The 24,752-nt window shown below is 42.9% G+C and overlaps 1 protein-coding gene across 4 annotated transcripts in view; it reads right to left on the bottom strand.

Annotated features, from left to right (window-relative positions):
• tjp2b (tight junction protein 2b (zona occludens 2)) overlaps positions 1-24,752 on the bottom strand; it is a 302,522-nt gene that overhangs the window by 17,547 nt on the left and 260,223 nt on the right. For all 4 annotated transcript variants that reach the window (XM_082961546.1, XM_082961549.1, XM_082961548.1 and 1 more), the window contains 5 exons: positions 23,802-23,952; positions 21,780-21,888; positions 11,814-12,033; positions 7,073-7,257; positions 223-318 (listed from right to left, as the gene is read on the bottom strand). In XM_082961546.1, the coding sequence (XP_082817672.1) occupies positions 223-318; positions 7,073-7,257; positions 11,814-12,033; positions 21,780-21,888; positions 23,802-23,952 (761 nt within the window). The remainder of the gene's footprint in view (positions 1-222; positions 319-7,072; positions 7,258-11,813; positions 12,034-21,779; positions 21,889-23,801; positions 23,953-24,752) is intronic.

Here is a 24,752-nt window from a genome sequence, read left to right as displayed (position 1 = left end):
TGCGATTCTAAATGTAAATTTGTTTTTTTAATTTGAAAATTATGTTCAGAGGTGCTAACTAGTCTCGGCCAGCAAATGCTATTGGAGTGTCTGAGCCCTAACTCTAACTCTAACCCTAAACCTAACCCCTAACCCCCTCCCCCCCCCCCCCCCCCCCCCCCACACACACACACACACACACACACACACACACACACACACACACAGTGTGAGGGTCCTCACTGGCGATGATGAACAGGTCAGGCAGCTCGTTAGCAAGCTTGTCATTGGCTGCATCAGCTATAGGTCCAAACAGAACCACAGGACGTCTGAAACCAGCTGTAGTACAGTATAGTAGAGAGAGAGAGAGAGAGAGAGAGGGGGGGGGGGCGAGGAGAGAGAAGGGGGGGGGAGAGAGAGAGGGGGGGAGAGAGAGAGAGAGAAGAAAGAACAACATGAAGAGTTATCTATCCAAAACGGAGATGTGTGGATAAATCACTTCTCCAATCTTTTTGGCCCTATAACAAAGAATAAACAGCAAAAACATATAAATGACACCTCTTATAATCAACTATTTAAGACTACCAGAACCCACTGGATTCTCCAATTACAATGAATGAACTATAGGACAAAATACAAACCCTCCAACCCAAAAAGGCCTGTGGTGTTGATGGTATCTTATATGAAATGATAAAATATACAGATCACAAATTCGAATTGGCTATACTCAAACTCTTTAACATCATTCTCAGCTCTGTCATCTTCCCCAATATTTGGAACCAAGGACAGATAACCCCAATCCACAAAGTGGAGACAAATTTGACCCCCAATAACTACCGTGGGATATGTGTCAACAGCAACCTTGGGAAAATCCTCTGCAATATCATTCATTGTCATTAACAGCAGACTTTAACATTTCCTCAGTGAAAACCATGTACTGAGCAAATGTCAAATTGGCTTTTTACCAAATTACCGTACGTCAGACCACGTATTCATACTGCACACCCTAATTGACAAACAAACCAAAACAAAGGCAAAATCTTATCATGCTTTGTTGACTTCAAAAAAGCTTTAGACTCAATTTGAGTCTGCTATACAAATTGATGGAAAGTGGTGTTGTGAGAAAAACATATAACATTATAAAATCCATGTACAGAACAAACAAGTGTGCAAAAAACACATTTCTTTCCTCAAGGCCGTGGGGTGAGACAGGGATGCAGCTTAAGCCCCACCCTCTTCAACATATATATCAACGAATTGGCGAGGGCACTAGAACAATCTGCAGCACCCGGCCCTCACCCTACTAGAACCTGAAGTCAAATGTCTACTGTTTGCTGATGATCTGGTGCTTCTGTCACCAACCAAGGAGGGCCTACAGCAGCACCTAGATTTTCTGCTCAGATTCTGTCAGACCTGGGCCCTGACAGTAAATCTCAGTAAGACAAAAATAATGATGTTCCAAAAAAAGGTCCAGTTGCCATGACCACAAATACAAATTCCATCTAAACACTGTTGCCCTAGAGCACACAAAAAACGATACATACCCTCAGCCTAAACATCAGCGCCACGGGTAACTTCCACAAAGCTGAGAACAATCTGAGAGACAAGGCAAGAAGGCCCTTCTATGCTATTAAAAGGAACATCCAATTCAACATACCAATTAGGATCTGGCTAAAAATACTTGAGTCAGTTATGGAACCCATTGCCCTTTATGGTTGTGAGGTTTGGGGTCTGCTCACCAACCAAGAATTCATAAAATGGGACAAACACCAAATTGAGACTCTGCATGCAGAACTCTGCAAACATATCCTCCGTGTACAACGTAGAACACCAAATAATGCATGCAGAGCAGAAACTAGCCCGATATCCGCTAATGATCAAAATCCATTAAAGAGCGGTTAAATTCTACAACCACCTAAAAGGAAGCGATTCCCAAACCTTCCATAGCAAAGCCATCACCTACAGAGAGATGAACCTGGAGAAGAGTCCCCTAAGCAAGCTGGTCCTGGGGCTCTGTTCACAAAAACACAAACACACCCCACAGAGCCCCAGGACAGAAACACAATTAGACCCAACCAAATCATGAGAAAACAAAACGATAATTACTTGATACATTGAAAAGAATTAACAAAAAAACTGAGCAAACAAAAATGCTATTTGGCCCCAAACAGAGAGTACACAGTGGCAGAATACCTGACCACAGTGACTGACCCAAAACTAAGGAAAGCTTTGACTATGTACAGACTCAGTGAGCATAGCCTCTCAAGAGAAGACAGGCTATGTTCACACTGCCCACAAAATGAGGTGGAAACTGAGCTGCACTTCCTAACCTCCTGCCAAATGTATGACCATATTAGAGACAAATATTTCCCTCAGATTACACAGACCCACAAAGAATTTGAAAACAAATCCAATTTTGATAAACTCCCATATCTAATGGGTGAAATTCCACAGTGTGCCATCACAGCAGCAACCAGTGAAGAACAAACGCCATTGTAAATACAACCTATATTTATGTTTATTTATTTTCCCTTTAACTATTTGCACATCATTACAACAATGTATATAGATATAATATGACATTTGAAACTTGTGAGTATAATATTTAAGGTTCATTTTTTATTGTTTATTTCACTTTTCTTTATCCATTTCACTTGCTTTGGCAATGTAAACATATGTTTCTCATGCCAATAAAGCCTCTTGAATTGAATTGAATTGAATTGAGAGAGAGAGAGAAAGAGAGAGAGAGAGATGCTTTAGACAGTTCCTCCTTGTAGTAGTACAGTGGTTCGTCCTTTAAAAGGTGCAGTGTACTGCAGCACAGCTTGCATGGTGCCGCAGAATTCTATGGCACGTTATTTAGGTGCCAACCACTGGTACCATTAATGTTAATTAGTGCTAGTTTGACCACCAAAGGGCATCTGTGCTGCAGTACGCTGCAACTTTAATAGGACGAACCACTGTACTACTACAAGGAGTGGCTGTACTAGAGAATTTAAAACCTTTTTTGTAAGAACATAGTATATGGGCCTGATTTGAAGAAATGTTGCTTAATTAATTTGATTAATATTATGGTGTTTCTATTCCAAGAAAAACCCTCTGGGTTTCCGTTAGGATGGAATGGAAAATATGGCGCTGTACAACGTGACGGTCGGGAGTAGGCTACAGTACTGGACTATTTAGCTAAACAATCCCTGTGTTATGTGGGCACGAGGGACAACAGGGTTCAATTTCCTGACTGGGAGGGAGGAGTAGGCTGTCCTTGTAAATAAGAATTTGTTTTTAACTGACTTGTCTAATTAAATAAAGGTTACACTAAGAGAATAACATTTTTACACCATAATTGTAGTCTAACCAATACCCAGATGGAGATTCAGTCAAAATAAAAATCTCATTGATTTATCAAGACCAGTCCCCATGCTTGTCTCAGAGCTGCGCGAAATGGTGCTAAAATAGTTGTAGGCTATTACTTCCAATCCTATTGCTCCTAACTCAATATGTTCTTTAAATAAATAAGACCTACACCACTTTTAACAGCACATTACTCAACACTAGTGAGACTCATTTCGCCTATGGTAGGCCTACAGTATATCAGAAAATATGACGTGACTCTCCGCTAATAATTACATATAGAGGATTGAAGGATTAGAGGATTCTAAATTAAAACCAAAAGCTGGCTCATAAGTTTCCCTGTGGTGGCCGGCACGGTTATCTGTAGCAACGCATTTTGCATTGCGATGCGATGACTTAGACAGCTGCGCCACTGGGGAGGCCCCATCCACTGGGGAAGCCCCATCCACTGAGGAGGCCCCATCCACTGGGGAGGCCCCATCCACTGGGGAGGCCCCATCCACTGGGGAGGCCCCATCCACTGAGGAGGCCCCATCCACAAAGTATCAAAATACAGAGAGGTGTTGGTAAAGGTATATTGTCCTGCTAATAGCCCATAATGGGCTATTATAATACTGTACATGATGTCCAGGTCAGGATAACCAAACATTTCTTTATTAAAGACTATCAGAAAGAATGTTGGTACTTACTTATTTTGATCCAAAGCCATGAATGAGTGAGTCACTCAGCTTTATGTAGGTGCCGGGGCTATAAGACTGTGCCATCAACTTGATAATATATAACGATATTTTGGAGGTTATTTCGTTTTCCAAAAAAATAAGTGAGCGATTGTAATCTGAATAAAAGCCATAACATTTATTTCTGTTTTTAGAGGGAGAGAAACGCTGGGCTAATTCTACGCCGTCCTATGGGAACTCCCAATCACGGTCGGATGTGATACATAATCATAATAATACTTTTTGTTGTATTATTTGTTTTGTCTTTTCTGGTGGATTAAACTGAAAATTCAACCAATCACGGCCGGTTGTGATACAACCAACCTAACTAAGAAATACATTTGAATCCTACATAGAATCCTCCCCCTACCCTCCTTCTAGGCAAGTCTATTGTCCAGCTACCTGCTAATAGCCATAATGGCGCTGTACAACATGACCGTGTGTGTTTGAAAGAGTATTTTCCAGTAAGCAACAATTTGTTTACCTTTGTTCCAACATTTCTGTAATTCAGTGATATTTATTCCCATAGTAATCTGAAAGAGTATTTTTATCATTATTTTATTAACGAAAGCATAAAGATGCCATTATTAGTTACATTGTTTTAGTTTGAACGTGCAGACAGGCACTACGAACAGTAGGAAGGTTTCCCTAGTCAGTGCCATTATTAGTGCAATGCCCCTTAAAGTGTTGCCAGTGTGGCGGGGTGGGGGTCCACCCCCTCCCCTTCCCCTCCTCCCTTCCCCATGGGCTAGGTCGGTCTTCTGTGCGTGGCTCTGAGGCCCATCCCGTGCCCCCTGCCCTCGTGCCTCCTCATGTGGAGGATTGTGGATACAGCTGGAGAACTGCAAGGCAATCCCACTGTGCCGCACTCAGGAGCTATGACCAATATGACCAATATATATAGTCCTGCTAATAACAGGGTTAATAATATATATGTGAGAATATCCAAGGGGCTTTTATATCATTCTAAATTAATAATAATAATAATCGCTTTATTTAAAAATAACAATATTTTTAGATAATTTTGTTTTCAAATAACATAAAATAAGTGAGAGAAAGGCCATTCTTGAACATGGGGTGAGACATTGTTACTAATTTGTAAATAAAACCAGTTTGTTATTTAGTATTATTTCTGTTTTTAGAGGGAGAAAAACCAAAAGCCTACAGTCATCTCATGGGTCTCCCAGTCGAGGCCGGCACAGGTATTGAACCAGCATCTGTATCAACACAGCCTGCACTGTTACGCAGTCTCTTAGACCGTTGCGCCACTCAGGCACTGTACAACTTAACCAGTCGGGAATGGCCTACAGTAAGACCAAAATAATCCTAACAAGATAAAATAATAAAAACCTTAGTGTAACAACAGTTTCAGTAAGTAAGGATCCAAAAGCATAATCAGTGCTCTAACTCCCCCTTGTGCTGGTCTTGAGCAATGAAGTGGTGCTCAGGGTACCGTACTAAACCACAAATTACCTCTAAGTCCCACAGCATAATCGCGAACTTTTAGTGGAGCAACCACTGTACAACCACAAAACAACATGCCTATTAGTGGGTCTATCATGCACAACGTTAGGGGTATAAAAGTGTCTGATAGGTGAAACAATACAGTTGTAGACCAGGCCCATTAAAGCTGTGTCTCAGTCCAGTCTCAGTCCAGTCTCAGTCCTGTCAGTCCAGTCTCAGTCCAGTCTCAGTCCAGTCTCAGTTCAGTCTCCGTCCTGTCTCAGTCTCCGTCCTGTCTCCGTCCTGTCTCCGTCCTGTCTCAGTCCTGTCAGCCATAGAACAACCCAGTCTGCTTGACTGATGCACCATTGTTTCTGTTTTGTCTGCTTGACTGAAACAACAACAGAGGGAGAGCAACTGCTTTAATACATTCCTGCCCTTCGTTTCATAGATACACTCCTCCTCCTCTTCTTCCTCCTGTTCTACCCTTCTGTCCAATCATCTCCTTCTAATGTCACTTTCCATTCTTCTGTAACCTTGTCTTTCTCCTCTTTGGCGTTCCCTTCCTCTCTCCTTTCCATTTCCTCCCGTTGTCTCTCTCTTTTCACCAACTTTCTCTCGCCATCTTCCTTTTCCCGCTTCCTGCATCCTCTCCAGAACGGCATAGCTCCTGTCTGACCCGTCGACATTCCCTCTCTGAGGACCACTCTCCTCTCACCCTCTCCCCCCTCATTCTCCCCTCAGCCTCTCACCTTGCCTCCCCCCATTCTCCCCCCCTCCCCTCCCCCTGACCCTCACCCTCCAACCTCCTCGTTCTCCCCTGTGGTGTGTATTTCCTGTGTTTAGCGTGACAACCATCTTTCTCTCGCTGCACCCCCCTACCCCCCACTCTTCCCCCCCTTCCTGTGTGTGTGTTGTTTCCTGTCTGTTTCCCAATGCTGGCCTGCCTTTCTATCAGCCCTGCTCTCCTCAATGATATACCTCTCCTCAACCCTCAACTTTCCCTACTCCTCTCTCGCTCTTCTCCCCTCCCTTCTCCTCCCTTTTCCTTCCTCTCTTCTCCCCTCTCTCCTCTCCCCTGTCCCCCCTCTCTTGTCCTATCTCCTCTCTTCACTCTCCACCCCATCTTCTCCCCTCTCCTCTCCCCTCTCCTCTCCTCTCCTCTCTTCTCCCTCTCCTCTCCCCCTCTCTCCTCTCCCTTCCTTCTCCCACTCTTCTCCCTCACTTCTCTCCTCTTCTCCCTCTCTCCTCTCCTTGTGTCTTCTCCCTCCCTCTCCTCTCTCCTTTCCTCTCTCCTCCCTCTCACCCCCCCTCCTCTCCTCTCTTCTCCCTCCCTTCTCTCTCTCCTCTTCTTTCCCTTCTCCTCTCTCCCACCTCCCCCCTCTCCTCTCTCCTCTCCTCCCCTCTCTTCTCTCCTCTCCTATCCTCTACCTTCTCCTCTCCCCTATCTTCTCTCTCCCCTCTCTTCTCCCCTCCCCTCTATCTTCTCTCCCCTATCTTCTCCTCTCTTTTCACCTCTCCTCTCTACTCTTCTCCCCAACTCTGTTATTTCGTGTGTCGTTTCCCTAGAATGTCAGACCCACCCTCTCGAAGCACGACTCTCTCGTACGCTGGGAAGCGTGTGGCGATGGGCGTAGTGCTGACGTCCTCTCTGCTTTTCCTCAGATCCTTTCTCTTGGCTGCCCTTTGACCCCTCAGACGCCAGAAATCAGCCCGGTCCATCCCAGCGGCCTTATGGGAGTTCTGGACGCTCGCCATCTGGTCAGCCCTGGGAGGGAGGGAGGGAGACAGAGAAACACAGAGAGAGGGAGAGAGAGAGAGAGAGTGTATGATCATATTAGATTACAGACCCACAAAGAACTTGAAAACAAATCCAATTTTGATACTCTCATATCTACTGGGTGAAATACCACAGTGTGCTATCACAGCTGCAAGATTTGTGACCTGATGCCACAAGAAAAGGTCAACCAGTGAAGAACAAACACCATTGTAGAAACAACCCATATTTATATTTATTTATTTTCCCTTTTTTACTTTAATTATTTGCATCGTTACAACACTGTATATATACATAATATGACATTTGTAATGTCTTTATTCTTTTGGAACTTCTGTGAGTGTAATATTTACTGTTTACTTTTTATTGTTTATTTCACTTTTGTTTATTAATTTCACTTGCTTTGGCAAAGTAAGCATATATCGCCCATGCCAATAAAGCCCCTTGAATTGAATTGAGAGAGAGAGAGAGAGAGAGAGAGAGCGAGAGCGCATGAAAGAGATAGGGAGAGAGTTTGAGACATTTGGTGAGACGGGGCAGAACAGAAGAGAGCAGAAAGTCATTAGAGATGAGGAGTGGTCAGGAGAAAGAAATTGGGAGGGAAGAGGGGGATGAGGAAACAGGATGGTGAGAGGGAGAGAAGGAGGGAAGAGGATGATGTGGAGACAGGATGGTGAGAGGGAGAGAAGGAGGGAAGAGGGGAATGAGGAGACAGGATGATGAGAGGGAGAGAAGGAGGGAAGAGAGGAATGAGGAGACAGGAAGATGAGAGGGAGAGAAGGAGGGAAGAGGATGATGAGGAGACAGGAAGATGAGAGGGAGAGGAGGAAAGAGAGGAATGAGGACACAGGAAGAGAGGGAGAGAAGAGGGAAGAGAGGAATGAGGAGACAGGATGGTGAGAGGGAGAGAAGGAGGGAAGAGGATGATGAGGAAACAGGATGGTGAGAGGGAGAGAAGGAAGGAAGAGAGGAATGAGGAGACAGGAAGATGAGAGGGAGAGAAGGAGGGAAGAGAGGAATGAGGAGACAGGAAGATGAGAGGGAGAGAAGGAGGGAAGAGAGGAATGAGGAGACAGGATGGTGAGAGGGAGAGAAGGAGGGAAGAGGGTGATGTGGAGACAGGATGGTGAGAGGGAGAGAAGGAGAGAAGAGGATGATGAGGAGACAGGATGATGAGAGGGAGAGAAGGAGGGAAGAGAGGAATGAGGAGACAGGATGGTGAGAGGGAGAGAAGGAGGGAAGAGAGGAATGAGGAGACAGGATGGTGAGAGGGAGAGAAGGAGGGAAGAGAGGAATGAGGACACAGGAAGAGAGGGAGAGAAGAGGGAAGAGAGGAATGAGGAGACAGGATGGTGAGAGGGAGAGAAGGAGGGAAGAGGATGATGTGGAGACAGGATGGTGAGAGGGAGAGAAGGAGGGAAGAGGATGATGAGGAGACAGGATGGTGAGAGGGAGAGAAGGAGGGAAGAGAGGAATGAGGAGACAGGATGGTGAGAGGGAGAGAAGGAGGGAAGAGAGGAATGAGGAGACAGGAAGATGAGAGGGAGAGAAGGAGAGAAGAGAGGAATGAGGAGACAGGATGGTGAGAGGGAGAGAAGGAGGGAAGAGAGGAATGAGGAGACAGGATGGTGAGAGGGAGAGAAGGAGGGAAGAGGATGATGAGGAGACAGGATGGTGAGAGGGAGAGAAGGAGAGAAGAGGAGATGAGGAGACAGGATGATGAGAGGGAGAGAAGGAGAGAAGAGAGGAATGAGGAGACAGGAAGATGAGAGGGAGAGAAGGAGGGAAGAGAGGAATGAGGAGACAGGATGGTGAGAGGGAGAGAAGGAGGGAAGAGGATGATGAGGAGACAGGATGGTGAGAGGGAGAGAAGGAGAGAAGAGGATGATGAGGAGACAGGATGATGAGAGGGAGAGAAGGAGGGAAGAGAGGAATGAGGAGACAGGATGGTGAGAGGGAGAGAAGGAGGGAAGAGGATGATGAGGAGACAGGATGGTGAGAGGGAGAGAAGGAGGGAAGAGAGGAATGAGGAGACAGGATGGTGAGAGGGAGAGAAGGAGGGAAGAGGATGATGAGGAGACAGGATGGTGAGAGGGAGAGAAGGAGGGAAGAGAGGAATGAGGAGACAGGATGGTGAGAGGGAGAGAAGGAGGGAAGAGGGGGATGAGGAGACAGGATGATGAGAGGGAGAGAAGGAGGGAAGAGGATGACGAGGAGACAGGATGGTGAGAGGGAGTGTAGGAGGGAAGAGGATGATGAGGAGACAGGATGTTGAGAGGGAGAGAAGGAGGGAAGAGGGGGATGAGGAGACAGGATGATGGGAGGGGAAGGGCAGTATGCTAGAGCGATAAGAGTGTAGGAGATGGTGTGGGAGATGAAGACAGATGAACCAAGACAGGTGTGTTTACAATACAAAATAGATGTTTCAGTTTGTGTGTGTGTGTGTGTGTGTGTAGGGATCAAAGTTGAGAGACAGCGTGTGATCGACGAGTCTGTAAGAGAGAGAGAGAAGAGTGTCACGGATCCCTCCAGAACTTTCATCCCGCACACCTGTCCCCTATTCCCACTGATTGTATTTGTATATATGTGCTCTTTGTTTACCATGGTGCTGTTGATTATTGTTACTATGTCCGTTGGTGCTGTGAGTACCTGTGCTGTGTGTTTTGGGCTTTCGTGCCCTTATGGATTACACAGATGATTACGGGTCTCGTCCCGTGTGATAATCATTGTGCACTAGTGTGTGTTATTTATTCGAGGTATTCCTCGCTCTTTTGTTTGGGGTTCAACCCTGTGTTTTGTATAGTGTTTGTTTGGTCTTTGTCCCCATGCCTTTCCATGGCACGCTGTAATTACAATTTAAAAAAACGATTACGCATTCCTGCGTCTGTCTCCCGAATCTCTTCATACCAACGTGACAGAGAGAGATGGTACTGATGTGACTGAACACTCCCCTAACAGGAGGGAATCGGCCAGGGAATCATATCTGTCTTCTAAAAGTTACTATAGCAGGGCCAAATCCTACCTTCAGAAACTATCATTTAGCTTCCTCCCAGTTCATCTCACCTGCTCTAGTTAGGGGTGATTACCTGTTCATTATGGATGATGCCTTAGGGGTGATTACCTGTTCATTATGGATGATGGCTTAGGGGTGATTACCTGTTCATTATGGATGGTGCCTTAGGGGTGATTACCTGTTCATTATGGATGATGTCTTAGGGGTGATTACCTGTTCATTATGGATGGTGCCTTAGGGGTGATTACCTGCTCTTGTTGGGGATGATGCCTTAGGGGTGATTACCTGCTCTTGTTGGGGATGATGCCTTAGGGATGATTACCTGCTCTTGTTGGGGATGATGCCTTAGGGATGATTACCTGCTCTTGTTGGGGATGATGCCTTAGGGGTGATTACCTGTTCATTATGGATGATGCCTTAGGGGTGATTACCTGTTCATTATGGATGATGCCTTAGGGGTGATTACCTGTTCATTATGGATGATTCCTTAGGGGTGATTACCTGTTCATTATGGATGATTCCTTAGGGGTGATTACCTGTTCATTATGGATGATTCCTTAGGGGTGATTACCTGTTCATTATGGATGATTCCTTAGGGGTGATTACCTGTTCATTATGGATGATGGCTTAGGGATGATTACCTGTTCATTATGGATGGTGCCTTAGGGGTGATTACCTGCTCTTGTTGGGGATGTGATTACCTGCTCTTGTTGGGGATGATGCCTTAGGGGTGATTACCTGCTCTTGTTGAGGATGATGCCTTAGGGATGATTACCTGCTCTTGTTGGGGATGATGCCTTAGGGGTGATTACCTGTTCATTATGGATGATGCCTTAGGGGTGATTACCTGTTCATTATGAATGATGCCTTAGGGGTGATTACCTGTTCATTATGGATGATGCCTTAGGGATGATTACTTGTTCATTATGGATGGTGCCTTAGGGGTGATTACCTGTTCATTATGGATGATGCCTTAGGGGTGATTACCTGCTCTTGTTGGGGATGATGCCTTAGGGGTGAATACCTGCTCTTGTTGGGGATGATGCCTTAGGGATGATTACCTGCTCTTGTTGGGGATGATGCCTTAGGGGTGATTACCTGTTCATTATGGATGATGCCTTAGGGGTGATTACCTGTTCATTATGGATGATGGCTTAGGGGTGATTACCTGTTCATTATGGATGATGTCTTAGGGATGATTACCTGTTCATTATGGATGGTGCCTTAGGGGTGATTACCTGCTCTTGTTGGGGATGATGCCTTAGGGGTGATTACCTGCTCTTGTTGGGGATGATGCCTTAGGGATGATTACCTGCTCTTGTTGGGGATGATGCCTTAGGGGTGATTACCTGCTCTTGTTGGGGATGATGCCTTAGGGGTGATTACCTGCTCTTGTTGGGGATGATGCCTTAGGGGTGATTACCTGCTCTTGTTGGGGATGATGCCTTAGGGGTGATTACCTGCTCTTGTTGGGGATGATGCCTTAGGGGTGATTACCTGCTCTTGTTGGGGATGATGCCTTAGGGGTGATTACCTGCTCTTGTTGGGGATGATGCCCTTCTCTAGCAGCTGTTTGTCCTTGCCGGTGCGGATGGCCAGCCAGTTGCCCAGCTTGCCGTCGTAGAGGGTATCCACCACCTTAAAGATCTCCCCTCTGGAGAAAGCCAGGCTCTGGGGAGTCTCCCGCTCATACTCAAAATGAGTCCTGATAAAGAACGAGTCCCCACGACCAGACACCAGGATGTCATTGTAGACTGGAGAAAGGGAGGGGAGGAGAGAGAGAGGGAGGGAGAAAGAGAGAGGGGGGAGGGAGGAGGTAAGGGAGAGAGGGCGAGGAAAAGAGAAAGAGAGAGAGATCAGGCTTCACTGCCTGCTCATACTACTAACGGTAGACCAGTGGCAGAGGAGGCTGCTGAGGGGAGAAGGGCTTGTAATATTGTCTGGAATGGTGTCCATGGAATGGATGTGTTTGATATACTACTCCATTTATTCCATTCTAACCGTTACTATGAGCTCCTACAGCGCTCCCCTAACAACCCCGCTGCTAGCTCGACACACAGCCTGGCTGGCTAATGTACCGCACCTCCCACAATACACTGCTCCCTGCCTGTGTCTGTCTGCATGTCGGTGTCTGCCTGCCTGCCTGCCTGCCTGCCTGCCTGCCTGCCTGCCTGCCTGTCTGTCTGTCTGTCTGTCTGTCTGTCTGCAGATGAGGCCCCCATAGTTACAGAGATAGTCTGAGCACCAGGAGCATGTAGATAGACTAGTATACAGCACACTAACAGACACAGTTATTACAGATATACAGCACACTGACACAGTTATTACAGATATACAGCACACTAACTGACACAGTTATTACAGATATACAGCACACTAACTGACACAGTTATTACAGATATACAGCATACTACCTGACACAGTTATTACAGATATACAGCACACTACCTGACACAGTTATTACAGATATACAGCACACTAACTGACACAGTTATTACAGATATACAGCACACTAACTGACACAGTTATTACAGATATACAGCACACTGACACAGTTATTACAGATATACAGCACACTACCTGACACAGTTATTACAGATATACAGCACACTACCTGACACAGTTATTACAGATATACAGCACACTGACACAGTTATTACAGATATACAGCACACTAACTGACACAGTTATTACAGATATACAGCACACTGACACAGTTATTACAGATATACAGCACACTACCTGACACAGTTATTACAGATATACAGCACACTGACACAGTTATTACAGATATACAGCACACTAACTGACACAGTTATTACAGATATACAGCACACTACCTGACACAGTTATTACAGATATACAGCACACTGACACAGTTATTACAGATATACAGCACACTAACTAACACAGTTATTACAGATATACAGCACACTAACTGACACAGTTATTACAGATATACAGCACACTGACACAGTTATTACAGATATACAGCACACTACCTGACACAGTTATTACAGATATACAGCACACTACCTGACACAGTTATTACAGATATACAGCACACTAACTGATACAGTTATTACAGATATACAGCACACTAACTGATACAGTTATTACAGATATACAGCACACTAACTGATACAGTTATTACAGATATACAGCACACTGACACAGTTATTACAGATATACAGCACACTAACTAACACAGTTATTACAGATATACAGCATACTGACACAGTTATTACAGATATACAGCACACTACCTGACACAGTTATTACAGATATACAGCACACTACCTGACACAGTTATTACAGATATACAGCACACTGACACAGTTATTACAGATATACAGCACACTAACTGACACAGTTATTACAGATATACAGCACACTACCTGACACAGTTATTACAGATATACAGCATACTGACACAGTTATTACAGATATACAGCACACTAACTGACACAGTTATTACAGATATACAGCACACTAACTGATACAGTTATTACAGATATACAGCACACTACCTGACACAGTTATTACAGATATACAGCATACTGACACAGTTATTACAGATATACAGCACACTAACTGACACAGTTATTACAGATATACAGCACACTACCTGACACAGTTATTACAGATATACAGCACACTACCTGATACAGTTATTACAGATATACAGCACACTGACACAGTTATTACAGATATACAGCACACTACCTGACACAGTTATTACAGATATACAGCACACTAACTGACACAGTTATTACAGATATACAGCACACTGACACAGTTATTACAGATATACAGCACACTAACAGACACAGTTATTACAGATATACAGCACACTGACACAGTTATTACAGATATACAGCACACTAACTGATACAGTTATTACAGATATACAGCACACTAACTGACACAGTTATTACAGATATACAGCACACTAACTGATACAGTTATTACAGATATACAGCACACTAACTGACACAGTTATTACAGATATACAGCACACTACCTGACACAGTTATTACAGATATACAGCACACTGACACAGTTATTACAGATATACAGCACACTAACTAACACAGTTATTACAGATATACAGCACACTAACTGACACAGTTATTACAGATATACAGCACACTAACTGACACAGTTATTACAGATATACAGCACACTAACTGACACAGTTATTACAGATATACAGCACACTACCTGACACAGTTATTACAGATATACAGCACACTACCTGACACAGTTATTACAGATATACAGCACACTACCTGACACAGTTATTACAGATATACAGCACACTAACTGATACAGTTATTACAGATATACAGCACACTACCTGACACAGTTATTACAGATATACAGCACACTACCTGACACAGTTATTACAGATATACAGCACACTACCTGACACAGTTATTACAGATATACAGCACACTGACACAGTTATTACAGATATACAGCACACTAACTGACACAGTTATTACAGATATACAGCACACTGACACAGTTATTACAGATATACAGCACACTACCTGACACAGTTATTACAGATATACAGCACACTGACACAGTTATTACAGATATACAGCACACTACCTGACACAGTTATTACAGATATACAGCACACTAACTGACACAGTTATTACAGATATACAGCACACTACCTGACACAGTTATTACAGATATACAGCACACTGACACAGTTATTACAGATATACAGCACACTAACTAACACAGTTATTACAGATATACAGCACACTAACTGACACAGTTATTACAGATATACAGCACACTAACTGACACAGTTATTACAGATATACAGCACACTACCTGACACAGTTATTACAGATATACAGCACACTAACTGACACAGTTATTACAGATATACAGCACACTAACTGACACAGTTATTACAGATATACAGCACACTACCTGACACAGTTATTACAGATATACAGCACACTGACACAGTTATTACAGATATACAGCACACTAACTGACACAGTTATTACAGATATACAGCACACTACCTGACACAGTTATTACAGATATACAGCATACTGACACAGTTATTACAGATATACAGCACACTGACACAGTTATTACAGATATACAGCACACTGACACAGTTATTACAGATATACAGCACACTGACACAGTTATTACAGATATACAGCACACTAACTGACACAGTTATTACAGATATACAGCACACTAACTGATACAGTTATTACAGATATACAGCACACTGACACAGTTATTACAGATATACAGCACACTACCTGACACAGTTATTACAGATATACAGCACACTGACACAGTTATTACAGATATACAGCACACTAACTGACACAGTTATTACAGATATACAGCACACTACCTGACACAGTTATTACAGATATACAGCACACTAACTGACACAGTTATTACAGATATACAGCACACTAACTGATACAGTTATTACAGATATAGAGCACACTAACTGACACAGTTATTACAGATATACAGCACACTACCTGACACAGTTATTACAGATATACAGCACACTGACACAGTTATTACAGATATACAGCACACTAACTGATACAGTTATTACAGATATACAGCACACTAACTGATACAGTTATTACAGATATACAGCACACTAACTGACACAGTTATTACAGATATACAGCACACTACCTGACACAGTTATTACAGATATACAGCACACTAACTGACACAGTTATTACAGATATACAGCACACTAACTGACACAGTTATTACAGATATACAGCACACTACCTGACACAGTTATTACAGATATACAGCACACTAACTGACACAGTTATTACAGATATACAGCACACTACCTGACACAGTTATTACAGATATACAGCACACTGACACAGTTATTACAGATATACAGCACACTAACTGACACAGTTATTACAGATATACAGCACACTACCTGACACAGTTATTACAGATATACAGCATACTGACACAGTTATTACAGATATACAGCACACTAACTGACACAGTTATTACAGATATACAGCACACTAACTGATACAGTTATTACAGATATACAGCACACTACCTGACACAGTTATTACAGATATACAGCACACTGACACAGTTATTACAGATATACAGCACACTAACTAACACAGTTATTACAGATATACAGCACACTAACTGACACAGTTATTACAGATATACAGCACACTAACTGACACAGTTATTACAGATATACAGCACACTAACTGACACAGTTATTACAGATATACAGCACACTACCTGACACAGTTATTACAGATATACAGCACACTACCTGACACAGTTATTACAGATATACAGCACACTACCTGACACAGTTATTACAGATATACAGCACACTAACTGATACAGTTATTACAGATATACAGCACACTACCTGACACAGTTATTACAGATATACAGCACACTACCTGACACAGTTATTACAGATATACAGCACACTACCTGACACAGTTATTACAGATATACAGCACACTGACACAGTTATTACAGATATACAGCACACTAACTGACACAGTTATTACAGATATACAGCACACTGACACAGTTATTACAGATATACAGCACACTACCTGACACAGTTATTACAGATATACAGCACACTGACACAGTTATTACAGATATACAGCACACTACCTGACACAGTTATTACAGATATACAGCACACTAACTGACACAGTTATTACAGATATACAGCACACTACCTGACACAGTTATTACAGATATACAGCACACTGACACAGTTATTACAGATATACAGCACACTAACTAACACAGTTATTACAGATATACAGCACACTAACTGACACAGTTATTACAGATATACAGCACACTAACTGACACAGTTATTACAGATATACAGCACACTACCTGACACAGTTATTACAGATATACAGCACACTAACTGACACAGTTATTACAGATATACAGCACACTAACTGACACAGTTATTACAGATATACAGCACACTACCTGACACAGTTATTACAGATATACAGCACACTGACACAGTTATTACAGATATACAGCACACTAACTGACACAGTTATTACAGATATACAGCACACTACCTGACACAGTTATTACAGATATACAGCACTACTGACACAGTTATTACAGATATACAGCACACTGACACAGTTATTACAGATATACAGCACACTGACACAGTTATTACAGATATACAGCACACTGACACAGTTATTACAGATATACAGCACACTAACTGACACAGTTATTACAGATATACAGCACACTAACTGATACAGTTATTACAGATATACAGCACACTGACACAGTTATTACAGATATACAGCACACTACCTGACACAGTTATTACAGATATACAGCACACTGACACAGTTATTACAGATATACAGCACACTAACTGACACAGTTATTACAGATATACAGCACACTACCTGACACAGTTATTACAGATATACAGCACACTGACACAGTTATTACAGATATACAGCACACTAACTAACACAGTTATTACAGATATACAGCACACTAACTGACACAGTTATTACAGATATACAGCACACTAACTGACACAGTTATTACAGATATACAGCACACTAACTGATACAGTTATTACAGATATAGAGCACACTAACTGACACAGTTATTACAGATATACAGCACACTACCTGACACAGTTATTACAGATATACAGCACACTGACACAGTTATTACAGATATACAGCACACTAACTGATACAGTTATTACAGATATACAGCACACTAACTGATACAGTTATTACAGATATACAGCACACTAACTGACACAGTTATTACAGATATACAGCACACTACCTGACACAGTTATTACAGATATACAGCACACTAACTGACACAGTTATTACAGATATACAGCACACTAACTGACACAGTTATTACAGATATACAGCACACTACCTGACACAGTTATTACAGATATACAGCACACTAACTGACACAGTTATTACAGATATACAGCACACTACCTGACACAGTTATTACAGATATACAGCACACTGACACAGTTATTACAGATATACAGCACACTAACTGACACAGTTATTACAGATATACAGCACACTACCTGACACAGTTATTACAGATATACAGCATACTGACACAGTTATTACAGATATACAGCACACTAACTGACACAGTTATTACAGATATACAGCACACTAACTGATACAGTTATTACAGATATACAGCACACTACCTGACACAGTTATTACAGATATACAGCATACTGACACAGTTATTACAGATATACAGCACACTAACTGACACAGTTATTACAGATATACAGCACACTACCTGACACAGTTATTACAGATATACAGCACACTACCTGATACAGTTATTACAGATATACAGCACACTGACACAGTTATTACAGATATACAGCACACTACCTGACACAGTTATTACAGATATACAGCACACTAACTGACACAGTTATTACAGATATACAGCACACTGACACAGTTATTACAGATATACAGCACACTACCTGACACAGTTATTACAGATATACAGCACACTACCTGACACAGTTATTACAGATATACAGCACACTAACTGATACAGTTATTACAGATATACAGCACACTGACACAGTTATTACCGATTCATTAGATTCCTTGACTATATACAGTACATACATGAACACTAACACATGTATACAGATACAGTCTACAAGTTATACGTCACAATTCAGGGCAATGGATTTATGAGGCAATGTTCTCATTCAGTAACTTGTGTGCCCCTCTGTGTGTGTTGTTCTCTGTGTGTGTGTGTGTGGGGGGGGGGGGGGGGGGGATCTGTGTGTGTGTGTGTGTGTGTGTGTGTGTGTGTGTGTGTGTGTGTGTGTGTGTGTGTGTGTGTGTGTGTGTGTGTGTGTGTGTGTGTGTGTAGTCCTGGGGTCTGAACCACAGTGTTAGTGTAATGAGTAGAGAGGAGCATGGAGAGGACAGTATAAACCACAGTGTTAGTGTAATGAGTAGAGAGGAGCATGGAGAGGACAGTATAAACCACAGTGTTAGTGTAATAGAGAGGACAGTATAAACCACAGTGTTAGTGTAATAGAGAGGACAGTATAAACCACAGTGTTAGTGTAATAGAGAGGACAGTATAAACCACAATGTTAGTGTAATAGAGAGGACAGTATAAACCACAATGTTAGTGTAATAGAGAGGACAGTATAAACCACAATGTTAGTGTAATAGAGAGGACAGTATAAACCACAGTGTTAGTGTAATAGAGAGGACAGTATAAACCACAGTGTTAGTGTAATAGAGAGGACAGTATAAACCACAGTGTTAGTGTAATAGAGAGGACAGTATAAACCACAGTGTTAGTGTAATAGAGAGGACAGTATAAACCACAGTGTTAGTGTAATAGAGAGGACAGTATAAACCACAGTGTTAGTGTAATAGAGAGGACAGTATAAACCACAGTGTTAGTGTAATAGAGAGGACAGTATAAACCACAGTGTTAGTGTAATAGAGAGGACAGTATAAACCACAGTGTTAGTGTAATAGAGAGGACAGTATAAACCACAGTGTTAGTGTAATAGAGAGGACAGTATAAACCACAGTGTTAGTGTAATAGAGAGGACAGTATAAACCACAGTGTTAGTGTAATAGAGAGGACAGTATAAACCACAGTGTTAGTGTAATAGAGAGGACAGTATAAACCACAATGTTAGTGTAATAGAGAGGACAGTATAAACCACAATGTTAGTGTAATAGAGAGGACAGTATAAACCACAATGTTAGTGTAATAGAGAGGACAGTATAAACCACAGTGTTAGTGTAATAGAGAGGACAGTATAAACCACAATGTTAGTGTAATAGAGAGGACAGTATAAACCACAATGTTAGTGTAATAGAGAGGACAGTATAAACCACAATGTTAGTGTAATAGAGAGGACAGTATAAACCACAATGTTAGTGTAATAGAGAGGACAGTATAAACCACAGCTCAGGGGGTTATTCCAGTGTTCACCTGAATCCTCTCATATCCTACATAAAGCACCGATTCAACTGGACTAGTGTTACTTTCTCCCTTCCTGTCAAGCTGTTCCACATTGTTTATTTGAAAGTCAGACTAAATGTCTCCTCAGGAAACATTGTATCATTTAATGAAAGTAAATATTTTGTGAACACTAACGTATCTCCCAGGCAAAGTAGGAAAAATCGACCTATTTTTCTACTGCAATGAAATCCCATTATGTGGATAACTCTAGTGAATACTGAAGGGCAACCTTCAGGGTTCTAGAATAAAATGTCTAGAACCCTCTGGGGTACTATATTGGAACCTAAAACCCTAGGAAAGCCCATGGGACACAGCGAAACATAATGAAAACTCTAGAACCCTGTAGAACTCTGACATGCCCTGTATGACTCTAGAACACTGTAGAACTCTGACATGCCCTGTATGACTCTAGAACCCTGTAGAACTCTGACATGCCCCGTATGACTCTAGAACACTGTAGAACTCTGACATGCCCCGTATGACTCTAGAACACTGTAGAACTCTGACATGCCCTGTATGACTCTAGAACCCTGTAGAACTCTGACATGCCCTGTATGACTCTAGAACACTGTAGAACTCTGACATGACCTGTATGACTCTAGAACACTGTAGAACTCGGACATGCCCTGTATGACTCTAGAACACTGTAGAACTCTGACATGCCCTGTATGACTCTAGAATGCTCTAGAACACTGACATGCCCTGTAAGACTCTAGAACACTGACATGCCCTGTAAGACTCTAGAACACTAACATGCCCTGTAAGACTCTAGAACGCTCTAGAACACTAACATGCCCTGTAAGACTCTAGAACACTGACATGCCCTGTAAGACTCTAGAATGCTCTAGAACATTGACATGCCCTGTAAGACTCTAGAACACTAACATGCCCTGTAAGACTCTAGAACGCTCTAGAACACTGACATGCCCTGTAAGACTCTAGAATGCTCTAGAACACTGACATGCCCTGTATGACTCTAGAACGCTCTAGAACACTGACATGCCCTGTAAGACTCTAGAACGCTCTAGAACACTAACATGCCCTGTAAGACTCTAGAACGCTCTAGAACACTGACATGCCCTGTAAGACTCTAGAACACTGACATGCCTTGTAAGACTCTAGAATGCTCTAGAACACTGACATGCCCTGTAAGACTCGAGAACACTGACATGCCCTGTAAGACTCTAGAATGCTCTAGAACACTGACATGCCCTGTAAGACTCTAGAACACTGACATGCCCTGTAAGACTCTAGAATGCTCTAGAACACTGACATGCCCTGTAAGACTCTAGAATGCTCTAGAACACTGACATGCCATGTATGACTCTAGAACACTGCTGTGTAAGACTCTAGAACACTGTGAAACAGAATGTTGAAGCGTGTAAAGCCTCACCATCAGGTTTACTCTGGGCCAGTATGGTGACGTCCTCTCCTTTAGGAATCTCCAACAGACAGAGAACAGCCTCCTCTCTTACGATGCCTCGGAAATCTACCTTATTCACCTACACACACACACACACACACACACACACACACACACACACACACACACACACACACACACACACACACACACACACACACACACACACACACACACACACACACACACACACACACACACACACACACACACACACACACGGTTCATGGGGAAACAAAGGGTTGTTTTACTGACTAGATTCCACAACATACAGTGAGGGAAAAAAGTATTTGATCCCCTGCTGATTTTGTACGTTTGCCCACTGACAAAGAAATGATCAGTCTATAATTTAAATGGTAGGTTTATTTCAACAGTGAGAGACAGAATAACAACAACAAAAAATCCAGAAAAACGCATGTCAAAAACGTTATAAATTGATTTGCATTTTAATGAGGGAAATAAGTATTTGACCCCCTCTCAATCAGAAATATTTCTGGCTCCCAGGTGTCTTTTATACAGGTAACGAGCTGAGATTAGGAGCACACTCTTAAAGGGAGTGCTCCTAATCTCAGCTTGTTACCTGTATAAAAGACACCTGTCCACAGAAGCAATCAATCAATCAGATTCCAAACTCTCCACCATGGCCAAGACCAAAGAGCTCTCCAAGGATGTCAGGGACAAGATTGTAGACCTACACAAGGCTGGAATGGTCTACAAGTCCATCGCCAAGCAGCTTGGTGAGAAGGTGACAACAGTTGGTGCGATTATTCGCAAATGGAAGAAACACAAAAGAACTGTCAATCTCCCTCGGCCTGGGGCTCCATGCAAGATCTCACCTCGTGGAGTTGCAATGATCATGAGAACGGTGAGGAATCAGCCCAGAACTACATGGGAGGATCTTGTCAATGATCTCAAGGCAGCTGGGACCATAATCACCAAGAAAACAATTGGTAACACACTACGCCGTGAAGGACTGAAATCCTGCAGCGCCCGCAAGGTCCCCCTGCTCAAGAAAGCACATATACATGCCCGTCTGAAGTTTGCCAATGAACATCTGAATGATTCAGAGGACAACTGGGTGAAAGTGTTGTGGTCAGATGAGACCAAAATGGAGCTCTTTGGCATCAACAACTCGCCGTGTTTGGAGGAGGAGGAATGCTGCCTATGACCCCAAGAACACCATCCCCACCGTCAAACATGGAGGTGGAAACATTATGCTTTGGTGGTGTGTTTCTGCTAAGGGGACAGGACAACTTCACCGCATCAAAGGGACGATGGATGGGGCCATGTACCGTCAAATCTTGGGTGAGAACCTCCTTCCCTCAGCCAGGACATTGAAAATGGGTCGTGGATGGGTATTCCAGCATGACAATGACCCAAAACACACGGCCAAGGCAACAAAGGAGTGGCTCAAGAAGAAGCACATTAAGGTCCTGGAGTGGCCTAGCCAGTCTCCAGACCTTAATCCCATAGAAAATCTGTGGAGGGAGCTGAAGGTTCGAGTTGCCAAACGCCAGCCTCGAAACCTTAATGACTTGGAGAAGATCTGCAAAGAGGAGTGGGACAAAATCCCTCCTGAGGTGTGTGCAAACCTGGTGGCCAACTACAAGAAACGTCTGACCTCTTTGATTGCCAACAAGGGTTTTGCCACCAAGTACTAAGTCATGTTTTGCAGAGGGGTTCAAATACTTATTTCCCTCAATAAAATGCAAATCATTTTCTAACATTTTTGACATGTGTTTTTCTGGATTTTTTGTTGTTATTCTGTCTCTCACTGTTCAAATAAACCTACCATTAAAATTATAGACTGATAATTTCTTTGTCAGTGGGCAAACGTACAAAATCAGCAGGGGATGAAATACTTGTTTCCCTCACTGTACGTCTAGATTCAACACAACAGATCTTTCAGAAAGTTTGTGTTCACTTGTGGTTTTACAAGTTTTGTATTGAATTCAGACGGTCAAAGCCGCTCACAGTGCCAAAGGTGGTTACCTTCATGATCTGGTCTCCAGTGCGTAGGCCCTCCTCCTCGGCAGGACTGCCCTCCTGGACGCCAGCGATGAAGATGCCCACATCGTTGCCCCCCGCCAGCCTCAGACCCACACTGTCCCCCTTCTGGAAACTCACCATTACCGTGTTAGCCCTGAATGGATGGCAAGATTACAAGTGGTTCCAGCAGGATGAACTCAGCTAGTGAAATACACATCAACACACTGCAAAAAAACACTCAAACTGTACAATTTGATCTCTGTCTCTACATTCAAAGTCTCAACCATGGACACTCTTACTGACAGTTGTGGCTGCTTCGTGTGATGTATTGTTGTCTCTATCTTCTTGCCCTTTGTGCTGTTGTCTGTGCCTAATAATGTTTGTACCATGTTTTGTGCTGCTACCATGTTGTGCTGCAGCCATGTTGTGTTGTCATGTGGTGTTGCTCCCATGCTGTGTTGTCATGTGGTGTTGCCATGTTGTGTTGTCATGTGGTGTTGCTGCCATGCTGTGTTGTCATGTGGTGTTACTCCCATGCTGTGTTGTCATGTGGTGTTGCTACCATGCTGTGTTGTCATGTGGTGTTGCTACCATGCTGTGTTGTCATGTGGTGTTGCTACCATGCTGTGTTGTCATGTGGTGTTGCTACCATGCTGTGTTGTCATGTGGTGTTGCTACCATGCTGTGTTGTCATGTGGTGTTGCTACCATGCTGTGTTGTCATGTGGTGTTGCTACCATGCTGTGTTGTCATGTGGTGTTGCTACCATGCTGTGTTGTCATGTGGTGTTGCTACCATGCTGTGTTGTCATGTGGTGTTGCTACCATGCTGTGTTGTCATGTGGTGTTGCTACCATGCTGTGTTGTCATGTGGTGTTGCTACCATGCTGTGTTGTCATGTGGTGTTGCTACCATGTTGTGTTGCTGTCTCAAGTTTCTCTATATGTAGTGTTGTG

The sequence above is a fragment of the Salmo salar genome, chromosome 15 (assembly GCF_965601325.2).
Source record: "Salmo salar chromosome 15, fSalSal1, whole genome shotgun sequence".
Taxonomy (NCBI): Eukaryota; Metazoa; Chordata; class Actinopteri; order Salmoniformes; family Salmonidae; genus Salmo; species Salmo salar.
Note: the sequence above shows the minus strand (reverse complement) of the source record. Positions and strands in the feature narration are given on the sequence as shown.